Genomic DNA, 25,724 nt, shown 5'->3' with positions numbered 1-25,724 from the left:
TGAAACCGGGCATGAAGCTAGACACCTGGCACGAACTGGCAATGTACGCAATAGAGGTGCTGGCTTGCCCGGCAGCCAGCGTTATGTCGGAACGCTGTTTCAGTGCTGCCGGAGGCATCATCACAGATCGGCGTATCCGCCTCTCCACAGAAAATGCAGACCGTCTGACTCAAATTAAAATGAATCAATCCTGGATTGGAAACGACTACGCAACACTCCTGGACCCCAACCAAGTAACATGACCGATGAACATCTGGGATGGTTTAGCGTTTCCGGTCCCTGTTTATTGAACCTCTCATCTGTATTACATTTATGACTGCATGGCGGCAAAAAGCATTGCTGCTATATCCGCACGCTTTTTGTCCTCATGCAAGGCCTGGGTTGTTGTGTCTCACAAAACGTGGCCTTCTCCTCCTGCGCCTCCTCCTGTTCCATCACGTGTGCTGCTGCTGCTGCTGCTGCTGCTGGGTTACCGTTGCCGGTCCCTGTTTATGGAACCTCTTATCTTTATTACATTTATGACTACATGGCGGTACAAAGCATGCTATCCGCACGCTTTTTGTCCTCATGCAAGGCCTGGGTTGTTGTGTCTCACAAAGCGTGGCCTTCTCCTCCTGCGCCTCCTCCTGTTCCATCACGTGTGCTGCTGCTGGGTTAGCGTTGCCGCGTGGTCCCTGTTTATTGAACCACTTATCTTTATTACATTTATGACTGCATGGTGGTACAAAGCATGCTATCCGCACGCTTCTTGTCCTCATGCAAGGCCTGGGTTGTTGTGTCTCAAAGCGTGGCCTTCTCCTCCTGCGCCACCCTCCTCCTGTTCCATCACGTGTGCTGCTGCTGGGTTAGCATTACCGGTCCCTTTTCCTGGAACCTCTTATATGTATTACATTTATGACTGCATGCCGACAAAAAGCATGTTACCTGTGCAAAGAAAACAGACATTTCCCGCATTTAAAAGACAGTTTTCCCTTTGAAACTTTAAAATCGATTTTCTCAAAAACTATAAGCTCTTTTTGCTAAATTTTTTTTTCCTCTTGTACCCACTCCCAAGGTGCACATACCCTGTAAATTTGGGGTATGTAGCATGTAAGGAGGCTTTACAAACCACAAAAGTTCGGGTCCCCATTGACTTCCATTATGTTCGGAGTTCGGGTCGAACACCCGAACATCGCGGCCATGTTCGGCCTGTTCGGCCCGAACCCGAACATCTAGATGTTCGCCCAACACTACTGCACAGTAGAGCGGACCCGACGGAGATCGGGTATTTCCGTCTATTTCCGTGCCGAAAGTCGCCACAGCGCCCCCGCTGGAGCCAGCAAAGGTAAATATTGAAGCTACAGTCGGCTCTGTCGCCGGCTGTTCGGAGGGCTGCAGCGAGACCCCCGTGGGACAGAGGACGGCGTGGGAAGCCTCATTAGGATCCGGAGGCTTCCCCCACCCGAGGTGAGTACCCCCCAGGGGAGGTTTTTGTTGTTACAGAGTCTCTTTAAAGTTGGCAGCCATTCGTCTGCCATTAAAGTCTATGGGAAAAATGCAAATGCAATTTTTTTTCAAAAAAAAAGTTTGTGTTCTACTTGAGCGTGAACAGGCCAATGTTCGCAGAATACTGCTTGCCTACGAACTGTTCGGGCCATCTCTATTTAGCATTACAATGACCACTGGCACCACATTGTTACTTACAGGGGGATGTAACATCTCTGTACATCTCCTGCCATCATCATTCTCTTTTTAGCTTTGCAGTTACCACTGAACACCACACTGCTACTTAACCACTTCACCACTGAAGGGTTTTACCCCTTGAGCACCAGAGCAATTTTCACCTTTCAGCGCTTCTTCCATTAATTCGTCTATAACTTTATCATTACTTATCACAATTAAATGAACTATATCTTGTTTTTTCCGCCACCAATTAGGCTTTCTTTAGGTGGGACATTATGCCAAGAATTATTTTATGCTAAATATGTTTTAATGGGAAAATGGGAAAAATGTGGGAAAAAAAATTCATTATTTTTCAGATTTCGGCCAGTATAGTTTATAAATAATGCATGCTACTGTAATTAAAACCAATGAAATGTATTTGCCCATTTGTCCCAGTTATAAAACCGTTTAAATTATGTCCCTATCACCATGTTTGGCGCCAATATTTTATTTGGAAATAAAGGTGCATTTTTTTCAGTTTTGCGTCCATCCCTAATTACAAGCCCATAGTTTATAAAGTAACAGTGTTGTACCCTCCTGACATAAATATTTAAAAAGTTCAGTCCCTAAGGTAACTATTTATGTATTTTTTTTAATTACAAAATAAAAAAATATGGGGAGTGTGGGAGGTAATGAGTTAATTTTTTTGTGTATAAGTAATGTATTTGTATGTGAAAAATGCTTTAGGGTGTAGTTTTACTATTTGGCCACAAGATGGCAACAGTAACTTTTTGTTTAATGCGACCTCCAAGCATCCTTCCGGACGCTTGGAGGAAGTACTAGGAGGCTGGGAACGTTTTTTTTTCACAATGATCGCGCTGCTTAGTGGAGAAGCAGCGGATCATTGCGGGGCTTAGATCAACGAACGGGAATGGATTTTCCCGTTCATTGATCTCCAGATGAGCGGCCGGCGGCGTGTTTACGAGCGAGAGTGCGCGCTAGAGCGAGCGGGAGCGCGGGCAGCGGAGGGAGCGCGGAAAGTACGGATTTCTCCGTCCCTGGGGGTGAAAGGATGGAAAAAGGGATGGAGAAATTCGTACGGGCGGGGGTAAAGTGGTTAAAACTTCATTCATCACTTTTTCTGCAGCCACTCATAGATTTCTGTTTATTAATAACAATGTGTAAACACAGTTACATTTTATTATAATTCTATCTAACAATCACTTTTCCATGTATATTATTTCCAAACTGTATACCATTCTATTTCCAATATATAAATGGCAAATGGATTATGTGAAATCGATTCAATTTTTAAATCGTAATTATGTATAATTGTAGTTGCAAAATGTTATGCAAAATTTTGTGTAACCGAAATTAGCATATTACGCTCATCACTAAATTTGACATACCATACAATTCTGATTATGATATAGTTGGTCTGAATTTTGCAACATGACCAATTTAAAAAAAAAAAAAAAAGAAGGAAATGCAATCAGATTTCTCGGTCAAAAAACCCCCTAACTTTAGATTTTTCTGTACAACCGATCGTTTTTATCAAATGTGGTAAAATCGATCAGAGAAACTGGAACGTGTTTGACCACCTTAACCTATTTTGGTTCCTGGACGTAGAAACTACGTCCAGGACCCATTTGCGCTCCCGCGGCCGATCGCGCGTGTGCAAGCTCGCTCCCAGCCCGCGGTTCATTAGCCAGGCAATCAGTGAATCGGGCTATAGTGCCCGATCACTGATTCCTCTCCCCCGCTGAAAAAGCAACAGCTTCTCTCGGAAGCTTCGCTTTTTCTGGCTGTTGCGTCCCCCATGCGTCTCTCTAAGCTTATGTTACGCTTAGAGTGACGTCATGTAAACAAACTCATGGCCGCATCTTGTGGCCAAAAAGTAAAACTACAATTAAGAGTAAAAAAAATAAAACTCAACACACATTTACATTATAAAACTATTGTTTACATCCCACCCTTCAAAAAATACCCAAATAAAATGTTTAATATAAAAAAAAAACATTACAATTAAAAAAAAAATACATGTAAATAATTACCTAAGGGTCTAAACTTTTTAAATATCAATGTAAAGATGAAATATTTCTATCTTTTTTTTATTTTAAACTTGTAAATAGTGATAGATACAAAATGGAAAAAATGCACCTTTATTTCCAAATAAAATATTGTCGCCATACATTGTGATAGGGACATAATTTTAATGGTGTAATAACCGGAACATACGGGCAAATACAATGCATGAGTTTTAATTATGGAGGCATGTATTGTTTTAAAACTATAATGGCTGAAAACTGAGAAATAATGAATTTTTTCAGTTGTTTTCTTATTCTTCCTGTTAAAATACATTTACAGTAAAGTGGCTCTTAGAAAAATGTACCCCCCAAAGAAAGCCTAATTGGTGGTGGAAAAAATAAGATATAGATCAGTTCATTGTGATAAGTAGTGATAAAGTTATTGGCTAATGAATGGGAGGTGAACATTGCTCAAGTGAAAACGACGGAACGCGAATGACTACATCACTGACGGGTTTTTCTCCTTATGGAGCAGAGCAATTTTCGCATTTCAGCGCTCCTCCCTTTCATTCGCCAATAGCTTTATCACTACTTTTCACAACGAAATAGTCTATATCTTGTTTTTTTTTTGTACCACCAATTAGGCTTTCTTTGGGTGGTACATTTTGCAAAGAATTAATTTATTATAAAAGCATTTTAATGGGTATAGTAAAAAAAATGGAAAAAATATTTCTCAGTTTTCATCCATTATAGTTTTAAAATAATACATGCTACTGTAATTAAAACCCACGTATTTTATTTGCTCGTTTGTCCCGGTTATTACACATATTACATTATGTCCCTATCACAATTTATAGCGACAATATTTTATTTGGAAATAAAGGTGTATTTTTTCAGTTTTGCATTCATCACTAATTACAAGCCCTAATTTGCAAAAATAACAGTAATATACCCTCATGACATATATTTTAAAAAAGTTGAGCACCTACGATAACTATTTATGTATTTTTTATGGCACTTTTTTGTGTTGTACTTTGGTAACTATGGGAGCGGAGGTAAGGGGTAAATTAATGGGATATTTTATGTATTTTTATTTATCGGGATATATGTAGGTGTAATTTTACTATTTTACAACTAGATATCTCCTCACTTTATTTCTAGTGTTTACTGTTCAATGCATACACACGTTACAGGAAGTAACGCCTTCATGCTTTATTTTCACTTTTGTCAATGACATCATTGATCACCGGCCCCTATATCAGTGTGTTCCCATTTGCTGATCTGTGTACTAACGGGCGCACACTGGGAACATGTGCTGGAGTGCGCGGGCGCACGCACAGCAGCGATTGTGGTGGGATATGTATATCTACTCCCCTGAGGCTAAGATGAAGTCTCGAGGGGCATAAATATACTGTCTGAATGACTATAAGTGGTCTCATTGTTCTGTTGCTCACATGAGACAGGTTGTCGCCCCATACTGAGCATTAATCTTCTTCCCTTCTCACAGGTGGTAAGCAGTACAGTGTGTGTGCCTCACTGGATGCCAAGACCAGCCCTCTGATCCACAACAGTAAGCCATCCGTGGCAGAGACGTACGAATGCCCCGCTACCTTCACGCTGGCTCCGGGGCACAAGGGGTGGGGCATAGTGGAACTTTATTACAAGTAAGTACATGATGGGGTAATCAGCTTTCTGTGTACAATGCAGACCACTAGGATCACGCCAATCATTTGCTGGTCCATTTGTTTATCACCTGGGTGATCACTTATGAGTAGGACAAGCACCAATCAGAAGTGTAGGAGGAATCTTCCAGAATAGAGATATAAAATCATTTTGTGTAACAATCTATTAGTCAGATAAATGTTTGTAAAGTTAATAGATACATTATCATAAGGACCAATATTGAGAAAAATGTCAAATACATACAGTGGTGTGAAAAACTATTTGCCCCCTTCCTGATTTCTTATTCTTTTGCATGTTTGTCACACTTAAATGTTTCTGCTCATCAATAACCGTTAACTAATAGTCAAAGATAACATAATTGAACAAAAAATGCAGTTTTAAATGACGGTTTTTATTATTTAGTGAGAAAAAAAACCTCCAAATCTACATGGCCCTGTGTGAAAAAGTGATTGCCCCCCTTGTTAAAAAATAACTTAACTGTGGTTTATCACACCTAAGTTCAATTTCTGTAGTCACCCCCATGCCTGATTACGGCCACACCTGTTTCAATCAAGAATTCACTTAAATAGGAGCTATCTGACACAGAGAAGTAGACCAAAAGCACCTCAAAAGCTAGACATCATGCCAAGATTCAAAGAAATTCAGGAACAAATGAGAACAAAAGTACTGTAATTGAGATCTATCAGTCTGGTAAAGGTTATAAAGCCATTTCTAAAGCTTTGGGACTCCAGCGAATCACAGTGAGAGCCATTATCCACAAATGGCAAAAACATGGAACAGTGATGAACCTTCCCAGGAGTGGCCAGCCGACCAAAATTACCCCAAGAGCACAGAGAAAACTCATCCGAGAGGCCACAAAAGAACTGCAGGCCTCACTTGCCTCAATTAAGGTCACTTTTCAGGACTCCACCATAAGAAAGAGACTGGGCAAAAACCGCCTGCATGGCAGATATCCAAGGCGCAAACCACTTTTAAGCAAAAAGAACATTAAGGCATGTCTCAATTTTGCTAAAAAAAAATCTCAATGATTGCCAAGACTTTTGGGAAAATACCTTGTGGACCAACGAGACAGAAGTTGAACTTTTTGGAAGGTGCGTGTCCCGTTGCATCTGGCGTAGAAGTAACACAGCATTTCAGCAAAAGAACATCATACCAACAGTAAAATATGGTGGTGGTAGTGTGATGGTCTGGGGTTGTTTTACTGCTTCAGGACCTGTAAGGCTTGCTGTGATAGATGGAACCATGAATTCTACTGTTTACCAAAAAATCCTGAAGGAGAATGTCCGGCCATCTGTTCGTCAACTCAAGCTGAAGCGATCTTGGGTGCTGCAGCAGGACAATGACCCAAAACACACCAGCAAATCCACCTCTGAATGGCTAAAGAAAAACAAAATGAAGACTTTGGAGTGACCTAGTTAAAGTCCTGACCTGAATCCTATTGAGATGTTGTGGCATGACCTTAAAAAGGCGGTTCATGCTAGAAAACCCTCAAATAAATCTGAATTACAACAATTCTGCAAAGATGAGTGGGCCAAAATTCCTCCAGAGCGCTGTAAAAGACTTGTTGCAAGTTATCGCAAATGCTTGATTGCAGTTATTGCTGCTAAGGGTGGCCCAACCAGTTATTAGGTTCAGGGGGCAATTTCTTTTTCACACAGGGCCATGTAGGTTTTGAGTTTTTTTCTCACTAAATAATAAAAACCATAATTTAAAACTGCATTTTGTGTTCAATTATGTTATCTTTGACTAATAGTTAACGGTTTTTGATGAGCAGAAACATTTAAGTGTGACAAACATGCAAAAGAATAAGAAAATCAGGAAGGGGGCAAATAGTTTTTCACACCACTGTACATATAAAATGTACATTTCTACCACAGTAATATGCACCATAAATTATTTATTTCCTATGTAACTGTCACTTACAGTAGGCAGTAAAAAGCTGACATATCTGACAGATTTTGGACTTGTTCATCTCTTCATGTGGGATTCTCAGTGTTTCCTTTATTCTTTGCAAAAGCACTCCCTGGAAAGGATCTATTCAAAAATATCAGCCAGCTTCTCTACTTGCTTGCACAGCATTTTGGTGTTTGGGCTGGGCAACTGCCATTCAGTAAGTGCTTGTGTAAATAAAGAAATAACTGAGACTCCCTCATGAGGCTATGGGCTAGTCCAAAACCTGTCAGATCTGTGAAATTTTCACTACCTAATGTAAGGGAAGTTTATGCAAATAACTGCCCGTCTGCTAGATGATATCCTATCCAAGTTTCAGGAGACTTGCAATGATTGGTACAATTCTAAGTTTAAGGCCTCGTTCATATCATGACGCACTTCTGTGCGCATTTAGAAGCGCATATGATGTGTGACACACAAGAACGGCAGAAGGGCATAGACAGCCCTTCTGCCATTCACATCATATCGCGCTGCGCAGCAGTACGATCGGCTATGGTGTGCTTGCATACTGCTGCATGCGTTCTGCTCGCAAACGCATAGCTGACCCCTTCACTGTAATGAATGGTATCAGCAGCGCAGTGCAGTGTTGCTCGGATACCTCATTATCCTATTCGAGTTTGGTCGAATTCGGATAGTAAACTATCCGAATTCACTCGAAGTTCAATATCCGAGTTAATCGAATATCCGATTCGACCTCGGATATCCGACGTCACTATCCGAGTCTGTATTCAAGTAAAATATTCGAGCTGGCCTTAAATAGCTTGTAAAACTTGTATTGGAGGTCAATGATGCATGAAACCACCTTTTTTATGAAGAAAAACATCAAGTGATTATGTGGTGATGTAGTAGTTATAAAAAAGGTATCAAAAATAGTAAATGAACTTCATGAAAAGTGTTTGCATGAGAAGGTGTGTCCAAAATGGTTGTAAGTTGGAAGTCTTCATTTACGTCGTCTTCATCTTCTTCTTCTATATCTTCTTCTTCTTCTTCTATAGCTTCTTCTTTTTCTTCTTCTTCTATATCTTCTTCTACTCGAATCTTCTTCATCTTCTACTTCATGTATCTTCTTCAATTAACTTTTTCTTCTTCTATATCTTCTTCTTCGTCTATATCTTCTTCTTCTTCTATATCTTCTTCTTCTATACCTTCTTCTTCTTCTATATCTTCTTCTTCTTCTATATCTTCTTCTTCTTCTTCGTCTTCTTCTTCGTCTTCTTCGTCTTCTATATCTTCTTCTTCTTCTATATCTTCTTCTTCTTCGTCTTCTATATCTTCTCCTTCTTCTATATCTTCTTCTTCTATATCTTCTTCTTCTATATCATCTTCTTCTTCTTCCTCTTCTTCTCTATCATTATATTAAGTGTCTTGGTTTTCCTTTCTTTTGTAATATTTTTTTTACTTCATTTGTGGAAATATTTTATTTTAATAACAACACCATAGTTATATTTGTGTTGATGGCATAATAGGTAGGTACCGTAGTGGCACATTGCAAGCCACAGGGCATTTTTCTGTGTACCCTGGCGGTGGTAAAACACAGACATCAGCAGGAGGAGGAAGTAGTTGCAGGCTTGTTGCAGCTATTGTAGTGTGGTAATAGCTGTCGGTAGGAGAGTGGGTGGGCAGGTGGCAGCAGAAAATAGTTTGTCTTCTGTTCTCCCTGGCAGTGGTAGCAGCACACCGACAGCAGAAGCTCAATGCAGCTACAGGAGGAGGAGTAGTGTGTGTCAGGCAGTGTGATGTGACTGACATAATAGGCCCTGGTTCCTAGCGGTGGTACCAGGGCCGTAAATAAACAGCATGAGGTTCCAGACAGCGGTCGTGAAGCCCACATTGTTTCCAATACTTAATTGGGACAGCACAGTTTTCAACCCGGACACCTCTAAAATAATTTTAATTTTTTTTTTTTCAAAATAAATAATGCAGGGCAGGCAGCTATTTTTGAGCGTAATAGCTGTTGGCGCATGGGCAGCAGCACCTTGTAATGTGTTCCCTGGCAGTGGAGACACAGACAGCAGGAGGAAATACAACAGCAGGCAGCGTGAGGAGGATGAGTGTGTGTGGCAGACTGGCATTTGGCAGCAGGCAGCAGGAGGGCAGGCAGCGAGATATAATAGGCCCTGGTTCCTAGCGGTGGTTCCAGGGCCGTAAATACACAGCATGAGGTTCCAGACAGCGGTCGTGAAGCCCACATTGTGTCCAATACACAATTGGGACAGCACAGTTTTCAACCCGGACACCTCTAAATTAATTAAACATTTTTTTTTCAAATGGATGCAGCTATTTTTGAGCATAATAGCTGGTGGCGCATGGGTAGCAGCACCTTGTAATGTGTTCCCTGGCAGTGGAGACACAGACAGCAGGAGGAAATACAACAGCAGGCAGCGTGAGGAGGTTGAGTGTGTGGCAGACTGGCAGCAGGCAGGAGGGCAGGCAGCGAGACATAATAGGCCCTGGTTCCTAGTGGTGGTTCCAGGGCCGTAAATACACAGCATGAGGTTCCAGGCAGCGGTCATGAAGCCCACATTGTGTCCAATACACAATTGGGACAGCACAGTTTTCAACCCGGACACCTCTAAAATAATTTTTTTTTTTTCAAAATAAATAATGCAGGGCAGGCAGCTATTTTTGAGCGTAATAGCTGTTGGCGCATGGGCAGCAGCACCTTGTAATGTGTTCCCTGGCAGTGGAGAGACACAGACAGCAGGAAGAAATACAACAGCAGCAGCAGCAGCAGGTGTAATGTGTGTGCGCCACTTCATGCCCCCCTCTCGCCGACAACAGGGGCCAGGAATTCGCCTTCCACCCAAGCCTGGTCATTTTGAGAAACGTCAGTCTGTCCACAGACTTGTGAGACAGACGAGATCGCTTCTCAGTGACGACTCCACCGGCTGCACTGAAGCAACGCTCTGACAGTACGCTGAAAGGGGGGCAGGTGAGCACTTCCAGGGCATACTGCGCAAGCTCGCTCCAGATCGGCAGGTGCTTGACCCAATACTCCATGGGATCAACAGGGGCCATGCTGTCAAGCCCGCTGAAGGACCCCATGTAGTCAGCCGTCATGATGTCAAAGGGGACTCCGATCCACCCCACAGCGCTGCCTGGCACTGATTGGCCAGGAAGCGCACGGGGTCTGGGGGGGGGGGGGGGGCGGCTGTGGCGCGATGGATAGCGGCGGATCGACGGGCAGCGGCGGATCGGCAGGTAGCGACGGCGATCGGATTGCACATGCAGCTAGCAAAGTGCTAGCTGTGTGTAGCAAAAAAAAAAATTATGCAAAGCGGCCCAGGGGGGCCTGAGCGGTGACTTCCGGCGGCATAGCCCGTGCTCAGCATGGGCTTACCGCCAGGGAGGTTAAATATTGTTTCCTTCTATCTTTTTAACATATCCTGCAAATTTGGTGTTGCTAGGATGTAAGGGGCCTTTGCTATTAACTGCTAAAGTCGGCGGGTGATGATAACCAACCAGAATTATGGGGGTCCAAAAGTGCTGAATTCTGCCATAGGCTTCTATTAGGCTCCTGTTAGGAATGTGGTCATGCCACTTCCTGCCTGCTGGTGGCAGCATCGTGTTGAACTCTGAACTTCCTTTATTCCACCAGCAGATGGCTCTAGAGACTTTGCAGGACCTGAACTTTCCTTGTTCCACCACTGGGTGGCTCTATGCTGGCTGGAGACAGCTCTGCCACTGCAAGGGTTGCTCTCTATGGACTTTGCTTGTCAATCATGCTGCAGGTGTGTCCTCCTTATTTAAGAGCCCTGCAAGGAGCAACCTTTGCCAGAACTTTGTGCTCGCTAGCTGGAGTATCTGGACAACCCTGGTTCTCTGGTATTCTGTATTTCTGTATCTGTTATCCTGTTACTGAACCTTGATTCTGTCTGACCTCGTTTACTGCCTGCTCCTTTTGTACCGTGATTGCTCGATTGTTGCCGACGTATGCTTTGTTCTGACTGTGATTTTGTGCCTGCCTTCTTGTACTGCGATTGGTGTATATATTGTATATATTTGTCCTGTGTATATGTGTATATATATCCTGTATATATTTAGTTAGATAGATAGATAGGGTTTTGGGGGTTTTGCACCTTGCTTTGGTTGTATGGTGTGTATGCATGTGGTGGTTGCGTTCTTGTATATAGTTGCCACCATATTCTCTGATTGCTGTACATAGTTGTTATGCATGCTGCTGCATTGAAATTGCATAATACTGTATGTACAATTGTAAATAAACCTTCCTGCATAGTATATTCCTGTCTCAGTGTCTGTGTTGCTGCAAACTGCAATCAATCCCAGTTTCTCCGTTCAGGCTCATGACAGAAGTTCTGGCCAATTACTGATTGCTGCAGCTACACTGTATACTGAGTTATCTGTCAGAATGAATCTACAAGATCTTGATTACTATGCATTTTTGGCTGAGGAATCTGAGCAAGAATGCCGCACTTTCTTTGCTGATTATCCTAGGGAAGATCTGCTGAAGTTAATTAGTCAGGTTTATGGACTTGTTAAAGAGACTCCGTAACAAAAATTGCATCCTGTTTTTTATCATCCTACAAGTTCCAAAAGCTATTCTAATGTGTTCTGGCTTACTGCAGCACGTTCTACTATCACCATCTCTGTAATAAATCAACTTATCTCTCTCTTGTCAGACTTGTCAGGCCTGTGTCTGGAAGGCTGCCAAGTTCTTCAGTGTTGTGGTTCTGCTATGAACTCCCCCATCCAGGCCCCTCTCTGCACACTGCCCGTGTGATATTTAGATTAGTGCAGCTTCTCTCTGTTCTATTATCTTTTACAAGCTGGATAAATCCTCCTCTGAGCTGGCTGGGCTTTTACATACTGAGGAATTACATACAGGCACAGCTGTCTGCACTCTGCAGGAAGAAATAGCCTGACACTTCAGTGGAAGATAGCTGCAGGGGGAAAGAAACACACAAATGATCTCTTGAGATTCAAAAGGATGGCTGAAAACAGCCTGCTTGTGTATGGATGTATTTTCTATGTGTGGACATACTGTACATCAATCTACTTCCTGTTTTGGTGGCCATTTTGTTTGTTTATAAACAAACTTTTTAAAACTGTTTTTAACCACTTTTAATGCGCCGAGGAGCGGCAAAATCGTGACAGAAGGTAATAGGAGATGTCCCCTAACGCACTGGTATGTTTACTTTTGTGCGATTTTAACAATACAGATTCTCTTTAAGGATGGATCGTTTGACTCACAGGATTTTGAATGCATAATCAAAATTTGGTATGATCTTGCGTTCCCTACAGTTTCTGATGGGTATTTACCACCTTACAATTTGCATAAAATTGAAGCCTTGATTAATTTGTTAGAAGATGATCAAGTGGGTTTTTTTGATTATTTTAATAACAAGGATAAACAAACTGTGCAAACATGCATTAACTCTCTGCAATCCTTGATCAATCAAGGCCTATGCAAATCTGGAAAAGCTTCACTTCTATTGTCTGCTTGGCAGAAAGTGTTATCTCCCAGCTCCATATCTCATGCCCTGCCTGTAAGAAATAAATTTGAATTTAAATTTAATTCTGATCAAATTGAACATTTATTTGATTATTTGAGGAAGGATAGGCAGAGGTTTGTTGAATATTATGCCAATCAAGAGGAGGAATTTATAAGGGCCTGTATGTGTGCGACTCAGTCTCTGAATGTGCAAAAACTCTGCAAGTGTGAATCAGCTGCAAAGCTACTTGATGCCTGGTCTGAGATTCTGTCCTCTCATTTTCACTCCCTTCCTTCTGTTAACCCTTCATATACCTCGAACCATGTCCAATACTCACAGCCTGCAACAGTTAAACAATTTGTACCTACATTACCAGTAATAACTAAATCTGTGTATTATGACTTGCCTGTCTCTACTGACCAGAAGAAATGCGCTACTAAGCAAACGGCCATCAGATCTACACCTTGGTCCTCACAGTTGCCAGTATCTGCATTAAAGTCTGTCCCAGTGTTGAGGAAACCAAAACGCAAATACTTCCCTACAGCCTCTATTGCTCCTGTGCAGCCTCCATCCGTCTCATCTCCTGTGCAGCCTCCATCCGTCTCATCTCCTGTGCAGCCTCCATCCGCCTCATCTCCTGTGCAGCCTCCAGTCGCTTCATCTCCTGTGCAGCCTCCATTCGCTTCATCTCCTGTACAGCCTCCAGCCGATTCCAGTCGTGTGCAGCCTCCAGCCGATTCCAGTCGTGTGCAGACTCCATCCAAGTCGGTGCAGACTCCATCCAAGTCGGTGCAGACTCCATGCAGCTCCATACAGACTCCAGTTGATTTTTGTCCTCAGCAATCTCCAGTCAGTCCTGAGAAGTTCCTCGCCTTTCCTTGTGGACTTTTTCATGGACTAGATTTGCTGACTATGGGTCAGCCCGACAGGCCTGCAGAGCCCCAGCATGTTCATCCTGCAGTATCCAGTCCTGCAATCCAGCCCGCAGAGTGTTGCATCCAGCCCGCAGAGTGTTGCATCCAGCCCGCAGAGTGTTGCATCCAGCCCGCAGAGTGTTGCATCCAGCCCGCAGAGTGTTGCATCCAGCCCGCAGAGTGTTGCATCCAGCCCGCAGAGTGTTGCATCCAGCCCGCAGAACTTTGCTCCTTGCCTGCAGAACTTTGCTCCTTGTCCGCACAGACTGTATTGGGATCTCAGCCAACGGCCCAGCCAAGCGCTCAGCCAACGGCCCAGCCAAGCGCTCAGCCAACGGCCCAGCCAAGCGCTCAGCCAACGGCCCAGCCAAGCGCTCAGCCAACGGCCCAGCCAAGCGCTCAGCCAACGGTCCAGCCAAGCGCTCAGCCAACGGCCCAGATCCATGAGGTTATGCAAGCTGCTGCCCAGCCTTCACAGACTTTTGTTGCTGATGTTCCTGATGGTGCCCGGCCTGCTACTGTTCTTGCTTCTCCTGGTAGTGCCTGGCCTGCTGGACTACTTGAGGGCACCCAGTTTACCATCCAGCCTGTTGCTACCTTGTCTGAGACTATTCAGTCTGTTGCTAGTATGCCTGCAGCACTACCTGAAGTTTTCCAGTTTACTGCTCAGATGTCACAGACCTCTGCTGTTGCTTCCAAGTCTGGCGACTCTGCTGTTGCTTCCAAGTCTGGCGACTCTGCTGTTGCTTCCAAGTCTGGCGACTCTGCTGTTGCTTCCAAGTCTGGCGACTCTGCTGTTGCTTCCAAGTCTGGCGACTCTGCTGTTGCTTCCAAGTCTGGCGACTCTGCTGTTGCCTCCAAGTCTGCAGTTCCTGCTCCTGCTGCTGCTCAGCCACCACAGACTCCTGCTGCCGCTGCTGCTCCGCCACCACAGACTGCTGCTGCTCAGCCACCACAGACTGCTGCTGCTCAGCCACCACAGACTGCTGCTGCTCAGCCACCACAGACTGCTGCTGCTCAGCCACCACAGACTGCTGCTGCTGCTGCTCAGCCACCACAGACTGCTGCTGCTGCTGCTCAGCCACCACAGACTGCTGCTGCTGCTGCTCAGCCACCACAGACTGCTGCTGCTGCTGCTCAGCCACCACAGACTGCTGCTGCTGCTGCTCAGCCACCACAGACTCCTGCTGCTGCTGCTCAGCCACCACAGATTGCTGCTGCTCAGCCACCACAGATTACTGCGATTACTGCTGCTCAGCCACCACAGATTACTGCTGCTCAGCCACCACAGACTCTTCCTGCTGCTGCTGTTGTGGTCCAGCCATTACAGACTCCTGCTGCTGTGTTGGTCCAGCCACTACCAACTCCTACTGCTGCTGCTGTCCAGTTACCTCAATCTGTTGCTGATCTTCCTCCAGATGGTTTCCTGTCCATTGCCCCGATTGATGGTTTCCTGTCTTCTTTCCAGCCTGATGTCTGCCAGTCCACTGCCAAGCTACCTCCTGAACCTGCTCTTCCTCCTGATGGCACCCAGTCTACGGCTAATGCTTGCCACTTCACTGCCATGCCTAAGGTCTACCAGCCTGATATGTGCTTGAGTGAGGACCTGCCTATTGCCTGGCAGGGCACTTTCCTACCTGATGTTTACCAGACCACTGCTCTGCCTGGTGCTTCGTCTGATATATGCCAGTTTACCATGCTGTCTGATGCCTACCAGCCTGGTGTTCTTCTTGATGTCTTTTGTCTCCAGTTCCTAATTCAGCATCCTGAGATACAAAGTGAAAAATTAAATTTTCTGTTTCCCTCCCTGCCCACCCAGTGTTGGCAGAAATTGTCAACCTTCCTGTATGATTTCCTTTCTGCCGCCTCTTGGGATCCTGGCGGTAGTGGTATATGGTCTTGTTGGAGCGTCCTGAGGCCGCTCCTTAAGGGGGGGGTTATGTTAGGAATGTGGTCATGCCACTTCCTGCCTGCTGGTGGCAGCATCGTGTTGAACTCTGAACTTCCTTTATTCCACCAGCAGATGGCTCTAGAGACTTTGCAGGACCTGAACTTTCCTTGTTCCACCACTGGGTGGCTCTATGCTGGCTGGAGACAGCTCTGCCACTGCAAGGGTTGCTCTCTATGGACTTTGCTTGTCAATCATGCTGCAGGTGTGTCCTCCTTATTTAAGAGCCCTGCAAGGAGCAACCTTTGCCAGAACTTTGTGCTCGCTAGCTGGAGTATCTGGACAACCCTGGTTCTCTGGTATTCTGTATTTCTGTATCTGTTATCCTGTTACTGAACCTTGATTCTGTCTGACCTCGTTTACTGCCTGCTCCTTTTGTACCGTGATTGCTCGATTGTTGCCGACTTATGCTTTGTTCTGACTGTGATTTTGTGCCTGCCTTCTTGTACTGCGATTGGTGTATATATTGTATATATTTGTCCTGTGTATATGTGTATATATATCCTGTATATATTTAGTTAGATAGATAGATAGATAGGGTTTTGGGGGTTTTGCACCTTGCTTTGGTTGTATGGTGTGTATGCATGTGGTGGTTGCGTTCTTGTATATAGTTGCCACCATATTCTCTGATTGCTGTACATAGTTGTTATGCATGCTGCTGCATTGAAATTGCATAATACTGTATGTACAATTGTAAATAAACCTTCCTGCATAGTATATTCCTGTCTCAGTGTCTGTGTTGCTGCAAACTGCAATCAATCCCAGTTTCTCCGTTCAGGCTCATGACCGCTCCCTATTTCACTTTAAAAAATCTCACATCTTTTCAAAGGGCAATTGCTCAGCAGTGTTAAATTTTCTAGCATTGTAGGAACTGTTAGGGGGATCATAACTGGTGAGTTTCGGGCCCCTAAGCCGAAGAGGTCATAGCCTAGGGTCACAAAAACCTGTTTATTTGGGCAATTTCAATGGTGGTGAATCCGACGTACATAAATCGCAGCCATGGCCGTTAGCAACGTCTGAATCTCACGAAATGTCTCATGCAGGTAGAAGACATATTTTTAGACTTGGACTCCAAAGATGGGTTCCCTACATCTCTGCAAACCAGAGTTACAGGGGTCCAAAATTGGTAAAATCCCCCATAGGCTTTCATTGGGCCTCCTATTTACAGTTCCAAAATCTCACACCATTTCAAAGGGCAATTGCTCAGCAGTGTCAAATTTTCTAGCATTGTAGGAACTGTTAGGGGGATCATAACTGGTGAGTTTCGGGCCCCTAGGCCGAAGAGGTCATAGCCTAGGGTCACAAAAACCTGTTTATTTGGGCAATTTCAATGGTGGTGAATCTGACGTACATAAATCGCAGCCATGGCCGTTAGCAACGTCTGAATCTCACGAAATGTCTCATGCAGGTAGAAGACATATTTTTAGACTTGGACTCCAAAGATGGGTTCGCTACATCTCTGCAAACCAGAGTTACAGGGGTGCAAATGTAGTGAAATCCCCCATAGGCTTTCATTGATTCCCTATTTCACTTTCCAAAATCTCACATCTTTTCAAAGGGCGATGGCTCAGCAGTTGCACATTTTCTACCATTGTAGGGACTCTTAGGGGGATCATGACTGATGAGTTTTGCCACCGCTGAGCCATTGCCCTTTGAAATGGTGTGAGATTTTGGAACGTGAAATAGGAGACCCAATGAAAGCCTATGGGGGATTTTACCACTTTTGCACCCGTCGGCCGCTAGCCAATCGGAAGAGGCAGAGAGGAGAGGGGCGGAGCAGCGGGAATGGAGGACGCCGCGATGTCATAGCTGGGGGCGGTGCTGGGCACAATGTGTCAGCGCACGCTGCCCGCTTCGCTCGCTGGAGTCTTCTTCTATGCCGCGCATCTGCACTGACTCTAGCCAGCGCGGCCGAAGGAGGGGAGACCAGGAGCAGCCCCAGACACCGCCGTTGGAACTGGAGGGAGGTGAGTGGCACCTACAGCTAACTACTCTATACCTGGCTAACTATACTGAAGGTCCCTACACCTAACTACACTATACCTGGCTAACTATACTGAAGCCACCTACACCTAACTACTCTATACCTGGCTAACTATACTGAAGGCACCCACACCTAACTACACTATACCTGGCTAACTATACTGAAGGCACCCACACCGAACTACACTATACCTGGCTAACTATACTAAAGGCCCCTATACCTATCTACCTATACTGAAGGCACGTATACCTAGCTACCTAAATGTTGGTAGATCTCCTGGGCTTGGCAAATTTTAAAGTAGCTCGCGAGCCGAAAAAGTGTGGGCACCCCTGCCCTAGGCTATGACCTCTTTGGCCTAGGGGCCTGAAACTCACCAGTCATGATCCCCCTAAGAGTCCCTACAATGCTAGAAAATTTGCCACGGCTGAGCCATAGCCCTTTGAAAAGATTTGAGATTTTTGAAAGTGAAATAGGGAGCCTAATAGAAGCCTATGGCAGAATTCAGCACTTTTGCACCCCTCTAATTCTGGTTGGTTATCATCATCACCCGCCGACTTTAGCAGTTAATAGCAAAGGCCCCTTACATTCTAGCAACACCAAATTTGCAGGATATGTTAAAAAGATAGCAGGAAACAATATTTAACGGACTTCCTAGGCCACAAATGTGAAAAAGTTAAATACCTTTTCATAATCCAGATCCATGGAAGACGCCATCCACGCCCTCCCGTTCATTCCCCCATGGCTCCCGCAGTAATACCGGCCCCGGTCGGGCCCGACCCCTCCGAACGGTTCGGGTTCTCATTCCCTCCTCAATATGGCCGCCACAGATTGCCGCTGCTGTGCAGTCTGCATAGGCCCGATTGCGGCTGCGCAGCTCTAGGCCCTCCTCCCGCCGCGTCATCAATATGCGTGCATACATCGGACGCATCGGGAGGAAGTGCTAGAGCTGCGCAGCCGCAATCGCATCCGCAATATGCGGACTGCGCAGCCGCGGCAATCTGTGGCGGCCATATTGAGGGGGGAATGAGTTGAGAACCCGACCCGTTCAGAGGGGTCGGGACTCGACCAGGGCCATTATTAGTACTGGAGCCATGGCGGAATTAACGGGAGGGTGCGGATGGCGTCCTCAAGGGATCTGGATTATGAAAAGGTATTTAACTTTTTTTCACATTTGTGGCCTCGGAAGTCCTTTAAAAAATGCTTTTATTTTTTTTATTTGCTGTGTGGGAAATCTAAAAAAAAAAAAAATGGCGTGGGGTCCCCCCTCCCGAGCCTCTGTAACCCCTTGTCCCCCATGCAGGCTGGGATAGCCAGAATGCGGAGCCCCGGCCGACTGGGGCTTCGCACCCTGAGCTATACCAGCCCGCATGGTCCATGGTATGGGGGGGGGTCCGGGGGGGGGGGAGGGGCGGCCAAGCCTTTCTCCTCCCCTCCCCACCGGAGCCCTTGTCCAATCCATGGACAAGGGGCTCTTCCCCACCTCCGGTGCCCCAGGAGGAGGTGGGGGCGACGAATCCCTGGGGGGGGGGGGGGGTTCATGGTGGCATCTGGGAGTCCCCTTTAAGAAGGGGACCCCAGATGCCCACCCCCCTCCCAGGAGAAATGAGTATAGGGGTACAAAGTACCCCTTACCCATTTCCACAAAGGGTTAAATGAAATAAAAACACAACCACGAGAAAAGTATTTTATTATTCTATATTAACCCTAAATACTTACCTGTACCTTTAAAAAAGTTTTCCCACGCCAATATCCACGGTAAATGATCCAACGAACTGTATCCTCTTATTCTTCAATGAAGTTGATTGAAGATCTCCAATGCCTCCCACATAGCAGAGAATGCGTCCTTTTGGACGCATAGCTGCCGGCTCCTGCTGTCTCTTCCCACCTCCTCACCTGTCACTCTCACCTAGCCTGGCACCCATGCCTCCTCACCTGTCACTCTCACCTAGCCTGGCACCCATGGGTGCACTGGGTGGCAGGCTAGGTGAGGGTGACAGGTGCAGGCAGCTGGGGAGAGACCGCAGCGGAGCCGGCAGCTTCACGTCCTGCTCAGGACGCATTCTCTGCTATACTAACGGTTCTTGAATCATCCGGTTCTTTTTAATGAATCGGCTCATTTTACTTTGATAAAATTGATTTTCTCAAAAAGTATAAGGTCTTTTTGAAAAAAAAAATTTTTTTCCTCTTGTTCCCATTATTCCACTTAACATTCCCAACAATTTTGGTGTTTCTAAAGTCTATGGGCGAACCGAACTTTTAAAAAAAGTTCCCGGTTCTCTGCGAACGCGAACCACCAAAGTTCGCCTGGAACCGTTCGCCGGCGAACAGTTCGGCCCATCTCTAGCAAGATGGTGTCCGCTTTTTATAGAGGGGGGCTTGGCCAGGCTCCCCCTCTGTGATTGGCTACAGTCAGAGGGCTTGGAGCCCTCTGATTCGCTTGTGAGGACTCGAGGTGACGTCAGACGTGACGCTATCCGAGCTCGGATAGCTAGGATATCTCCGGATATCTGCTTGCTATCCTAGTGTGCTCGGATAGCACAGCCCGGATAGCTAATACTATTCGAGCTCGGTATTCGAGCTCGAATAGTGAAAAAAGAGCTAGGATATCCGAGTACCTCGGATATCCTAGCTCAGATGAGCACCACTAGCGCAGTGTATAACGGCGCAGAGGGTATGAGTTCATACGCGTTGCGTTACGATCGCACGGCCATCTGCTCGTCATGAAGTGAATGTACCCTAACAGGGGAGCTATTGGTTCTGGCTACTTTGTGCGTTCATCCTCTGGAAACTATTTTGTATGGCAGTAATTGACGCTATGCTGTACAGGCCTTTTTGCAACACAATGTTAACTGTTAGGGAGGCCCTGTAGTGACATATAGTAGAATGTCCACATTTATGGTAATTTTCAAGGCTTCAGAAACACTATATATGGCTGTATATTGGTATGTAGCCCTGCTTCCCCATGAAGCCACACCGTAGGCTGTTGAACTATGCGGAGTTCTGCCCCCCAGAGCATTCTGGGGGACCAGGTGTATTTTGTACTGGCTTTGGACCACTCAGTAAACAAACATTCTGCAGAGCTACACCTGACATGACTAAAGATGTCACCACCTGTGATAAATTTCAGAATGTAAATCAGGGAGAGGAAAGATTTCACAATGGTCAAACACAGATTGTATCACTTATAAAAGGATGTTGTAGCAAAATAAGCAATTTTATTAATTAAATTATTTTTGACTACAGATTTTCTTTAATTACTTTTAACCACTTGCCGACCACCCACTACCAATAGGCGTCCGCAAAGTGGTACCCCCAGGACCGCGTAACGCCGATAGGCGGCGACACCTGGGGGACTGATTAGCCGGGGATCTCGCGCATAGATGCGTGCGCATCCGCCGACATTAGGCTCTGCCCACCTGTGACGTCAACCCGCCGGCCAATTAGCAGCGCCGTCGGGTTGTTAACCTCCGATCTGCCGCATACAAAGTGTCACCAATTGGCGTCAAGTCCTGGGGCTGCATTTTGCAGGAGATTGTGCGCAGGCTGCGCGCGCATCTCCTGCTCGGGGGCGGATCTCTGCCCCGCCTTCAGTCTCCTCAGGAGACTGTTAGACGGCGAAACTGCCGTCTTTCCACATAGTACAGCACTGCGATCAGCAGCAGCAATGTACTGGGATCAGCCGTGTGACATGGCTGTCCCCCTGGGGCAGAAGAGAGCGATCACCTCTCACAGGCAGAAGACTCTGACAGCCGATCACCAGGATTGGCCAGCTGGGGGAGGGAGGCATTGTAAAAAAATAAAATAAACAAGAAAATAGAAAAAAAATATTTTTAAAAACGGACAAATATTTATATATATAAAAAAAATCCCAGGTCGGAGGGGGCTACAATCAGACCCCACCAACAGAGAGCTCTGTTGGTGGGGAGAAACGGGGGGGGGGGGGGGATCACTAGTGTGCTGTGTTACATTAGGAGCAGAGACATAGGTCTAATATTGTTTCCAGTACAGGAAGAGTTAAGAAACTCTAGTTGTTATCTTTGCAAAAGAGCCATTGAGCTCCATGACTTTTAAAGTGGCAGAGTGCTCTGTCTTCTGAAGCTTGTTATCTAAAGTGTCTGGCACCTGTACACGATACCTGTGTGTGTGACAGCTGCACATTTGTAATACCAATCACTGCATACCTGTTCAGTGCACCTACCTACGTGTGTCAATTCCCCTTCGTGATCATTACCTTGCCGCGGTGAAGGGGCTTGCGTATCACAATGAAGCAATGACCGCCGGCTATATGAGTGTCTCGGGGAGGGGGGGGGGGCACACCCAAGATAATAAGGTCGTTGCTTCATTGTGGACAGACCAAATTCAATCAGCTGGACAGTCACTGTTGTTCTGTCATTGAGCTACCTCAGCCCGGCGACCATATGGGCTTGAAAACCACCACAGCCTGCACTCTGGCCATGCGCACCAGTCCAGCACGGCCATCACTACGCAAACAGCTGTTTGTGGTGCGTTACACAGTGAGTTTGGTCTGTCAGTGTGAAGCAGTACACTAATTACACTACCTGATTGATGTATACACACGCAAGATGTTTTAAAGCACTTTAGGCCTCCAATTTAGCATACAATGTGATTTCTGCCTTCAAAACGCTGCTGTGCGTCAAATCTGGATTTTCTCGGGAGACTTTTGGCGTGTATCCCACTCCGCCATGCCCCCCTCCATGTGTTAGACCCCTTGAAACATCTTTTCCATCACTTTTATGGCCAGCATAAATGTTTCTAGTTTTCAAAGTTCCCCTCCTCATTAAAGTCTATTGTGGTTCGTGAAAGTTCGCGTTCGAGGTTCGTGAACCTGAAATCTGAGTTTCGAGCCATCTCTACACTCCATACAATTTTTAAAATATCTTTTCAATTTAATAATTGCAATCAATTTTTCTGATTGATTGTCATTTAAAAAATATGAGCAATGTACCGCACACCTATTTTCAATTTTTCCACAATCATGAATGAAATTATTGAAAACTCAGAAAAAATGCTTGGGTCTGTACATCAAGTAATTGACAATCTACCACACACCATTCAATTTACATAACAATTGATCAGAAAAATTCAACACTCCCAAACTTCTTTTATCGAAATAAAAATGGGAAATTCGATCAGATTTCTCAAACGAATGAAAAAATTTTTGGGGGACAACCGTATTTATTGAATTGCCGTAAAATTGGATCTTTTAATTATATGGTGTGCGACCATTTAAGGGTGCTCATACATTACATTGCTTGATCTTTGGCATAGATATTCAACCGATTCAATTGTAATGATGGAACATGACCATCTGATCGATTGATCGTTTCAGTCGATTTCCGGATGAAATCAGTTGGAAGGATTGATCGGGCATGCTGGAAAATCTGGGTTGCAAGTGCTCGATCAGGTAACAGAGAACACAGAAAGCAATAAAACCTCACAAAACATTCCACACCTTCTAAATCTGATTTTTTTTCACCCTCAAGAATTATGCTTTTAAAGAGAACCAGAGAAGAAGCACCCTCGTGTTTTTTTACCATATATATCAATGGAAACATGACAGTAAACACCTACTCTGCTCTTTGTTTCATTCTTCACTTCACAGTCTTCCTGTTATCAGCTCTGATAAGAATCCCCGACTGAGCATTCAGTCTGGCTTTGCCCGGGAATGATTATAGCTGAGTCAGTCTTCTGTGATGTCTTTTCAAGCCCAAGTCTGCCCCCTTGTGGCTCTGCTTTCCTGCTATGTATCCTCCTAGCAGGAAAGCAGAGCTGCAAGGAGGCAGGCTTGGGCTTGAAAAGACATCCCAGAAGACTGACTCAGCTATAATCATTCCAAAGCCAGACTGAATGCTCAGTCGGGATTCTTATCAGAGCTGATAACAGGCAGACTGTGAAGTGAAGAATGAAACAAAGAGCAGAGTAGGTGTTTACTGTCATGTTTTCATTGATATACTATATATGGTAAAATACATGAGGGTGCTTCGTCTCTGGTTCAATTTAACATTTGTATGGAAGATTTTGAAATGTATTGATTTTTTTTTCACTGTCTTTTTAATGCTGCAGGAATAAGGACTGACTGTTGGAATCTTCTGCTCAGTAAAGGATGCAAATCAGCCTTGCTCTGCTTGGGCCTCTTGCACTACTTGCACTATTCCTTGTACAATGCAAAGCAACTGATGCATACCTCCCAACTTTTTGAGATAAGAAAGAGGGACACTTTAAGACACACCCCTACCACACCTCTAACCACGCCCCCAGCACACCCCTCATACATTTCACAAAGAATTCAGAACCAAAAGATGTAGTTTTATCATTCAAACTACAATGGTCCTTTCTATTATCATTAATTTTTCTTCATTTTAAAATGAAAAAATGATCAATTTAAATGCTGGGAATAAAGTTTAGAGTCTATTAAACACATTTTCAGTAGATAAACTACATACATTTATAGTGCCCATACATGGTACAAGAAAAATGGTTAATTTTCTGCCAGAAAATAATGGTCCAGCCTGAGTCCTGACTTGAATCCAATTGAGAATCTGTGGAGGGAGCTAAAGATCAGAGTGATGACAAGAAGACCCTCCAACCTGAAAGATTCGGAGGTCATTGCTAAAGATGAATGAGCAAAAATACCTGCGGAGACATGCAAAATGCTGTTCTGCAATTATAGGTAGCGTTTGATTGCTGTAATAGCCAATACAGGCTTTTCTATTGATTATTGAGAAGGGTATGAATAATTTTGGACTGGACACTTTTTTGCTCAAATGTAAATAAAAGCTGAGAAATGTTTTCTTCCCCACAATAATGCCTCTTGTACATCGTCTTATCTTTTGTAACATTGCTAGTTGAATAAAAGTAACTTTAAGTCAAAATTTGTCAGGGGTATGAATAATTATAGGCAGTACTGTATATGCATATACACAAAATAGTTCTATAACAATGTACGGATAAGTTTAGAAGACGAGTGAAGAGTCCATATGGTGGCAGAGAAAAGCTCACAGGGAGGAGGACCCGGCCAAATAGGCTTACAATCTAAGGGGTGGGGGAGAGGGACATGTGGGGTGGGGTGGGGGGGTGTTAGTCCAAGAATGGGGGTTGGAGATATGATGCTAGCAGGTAAATAATGGTAAACAGATGGGTCTTCAAGGTCTGCTTGAATGAGTTGAAGGTAGGAGTAAACCTAATGGGGGAGAGGGAGTTCCATTGGAGTAGGCTGTTCTGGAGAAGTCCTGGAGCATTGCTAGTGATAAAGTGATGTGAGTGGTGGACATCTGTAGAGTGTTGGAGGAGGGGAGAGAGTGGGACAGGGTCGGGGAGCGTTGTGCACATGCCTGGCTCATTCTTTTCAGAACTGTGCATGCACAGATGCTCTCGGTGATGGGAGCGTGATAGTGGAGTGCGCGGACAGGACCAAACATACACAGTCAGAACCACTGGCGCTCCAGTCACAGGAATTTCGGAGCTGCCTGCCGTGCAAAGGAGGCGCTCAGAGGAAGACAAGGGACCTGACTCCATGGGGTGCTGGAAGAAGCTCCAGGTAAGTAAAAGTCCCTTTTTTTTAGTTTAGTTCAGGTGTGATTTAGCCAGGTGTGAGTTAAACAGGTGTGATTTAAAGCAAAATTGACAGAAGGCAGGCCAGTAGGGAAGGACTGACAGGGGACACCGTCAGACAAACACCATACCTCCCAAAGTTTTGAGATGAGAAAGAGGGTCACTTAAGCCACGCCCCTGCCACACCCCTGATCAAACCCCTGTCACGCCCCTAGTCATGCATATCATAAAGATTTCATAAGAAAAATGTAACGATTGTGGAACTTTCTCAGTGATCAGCACACAACGCGTGCGCTGATACGGCAGAAATCCTCCACAAGCGTATAATTGCAGGAACCCAGCAAAAGGTGCTACGCACCCGTAGAGGGAAATTCCTGTCGGCAGATGGCGCTGAGGAGTGCAGAGGAACCAATCATCTGTACCTCCACAAATGCCAGACAGGAATTGTACGAAGCGCAGAACGCAATCTCAAGGGAAGCGATTGCGAATGAGAACGAGCAAAGGGACAGGTTGTATGTGTGTGCGCCAATCTAGTCGCCACCCCGCGACAGC

The 25,724-nt window shown here is 45.1% G+C and overlaps 1 protein-coding gene across 1 annotated transcript in view; it reads left to right on the top strand.

Annotated features, from left to right (window-relative positions):
- The window catches only part of LOC137539175 (uncharacterized), a 74,164-nt gene extending 49,671 nt beyond the window's left edge, over positions 1–24,493 (top strand). Inside the window, exons 10-11 of the mRNA XM_068261684.1 lie at positions 5,176–5,332; positions 23,685–24,493. Coding sequence (XP_068117785.1) covers positions 5,176–5,332; positions 23,685–23,697 — 170 coding nt within the window. The 3' untranslated portion in view covers positions 23,698–24,493. The remainder of the gene's footprint in view (positions 1–5,175; positions 5,333–23,684) is intronic.
- Positions 24,494–25,724: the final 1,231 nt, after the last annotated feature.

Source organism: Hyperolius riggenbachi, chromosome 11 (genome assembly GCF_040937935.1).
Source record: "Hyperolius riggenbachi isolate aHypRig1 chromosome 11, aHypRig1.pri, whole genome shotgun sequence".
NCBI classification, from domain to species: domain Eukaryota; kingdom Metazoa; phylum Chordata; class Amphibia; order Anura; family Hyperoliidae; genus Hyperolius; species Hyperolius riggenbachi.
Note: the sequence above shows the minus strand (reverse complement) of the source record. Positions and strands in the feature narration are given on the sequence as shown.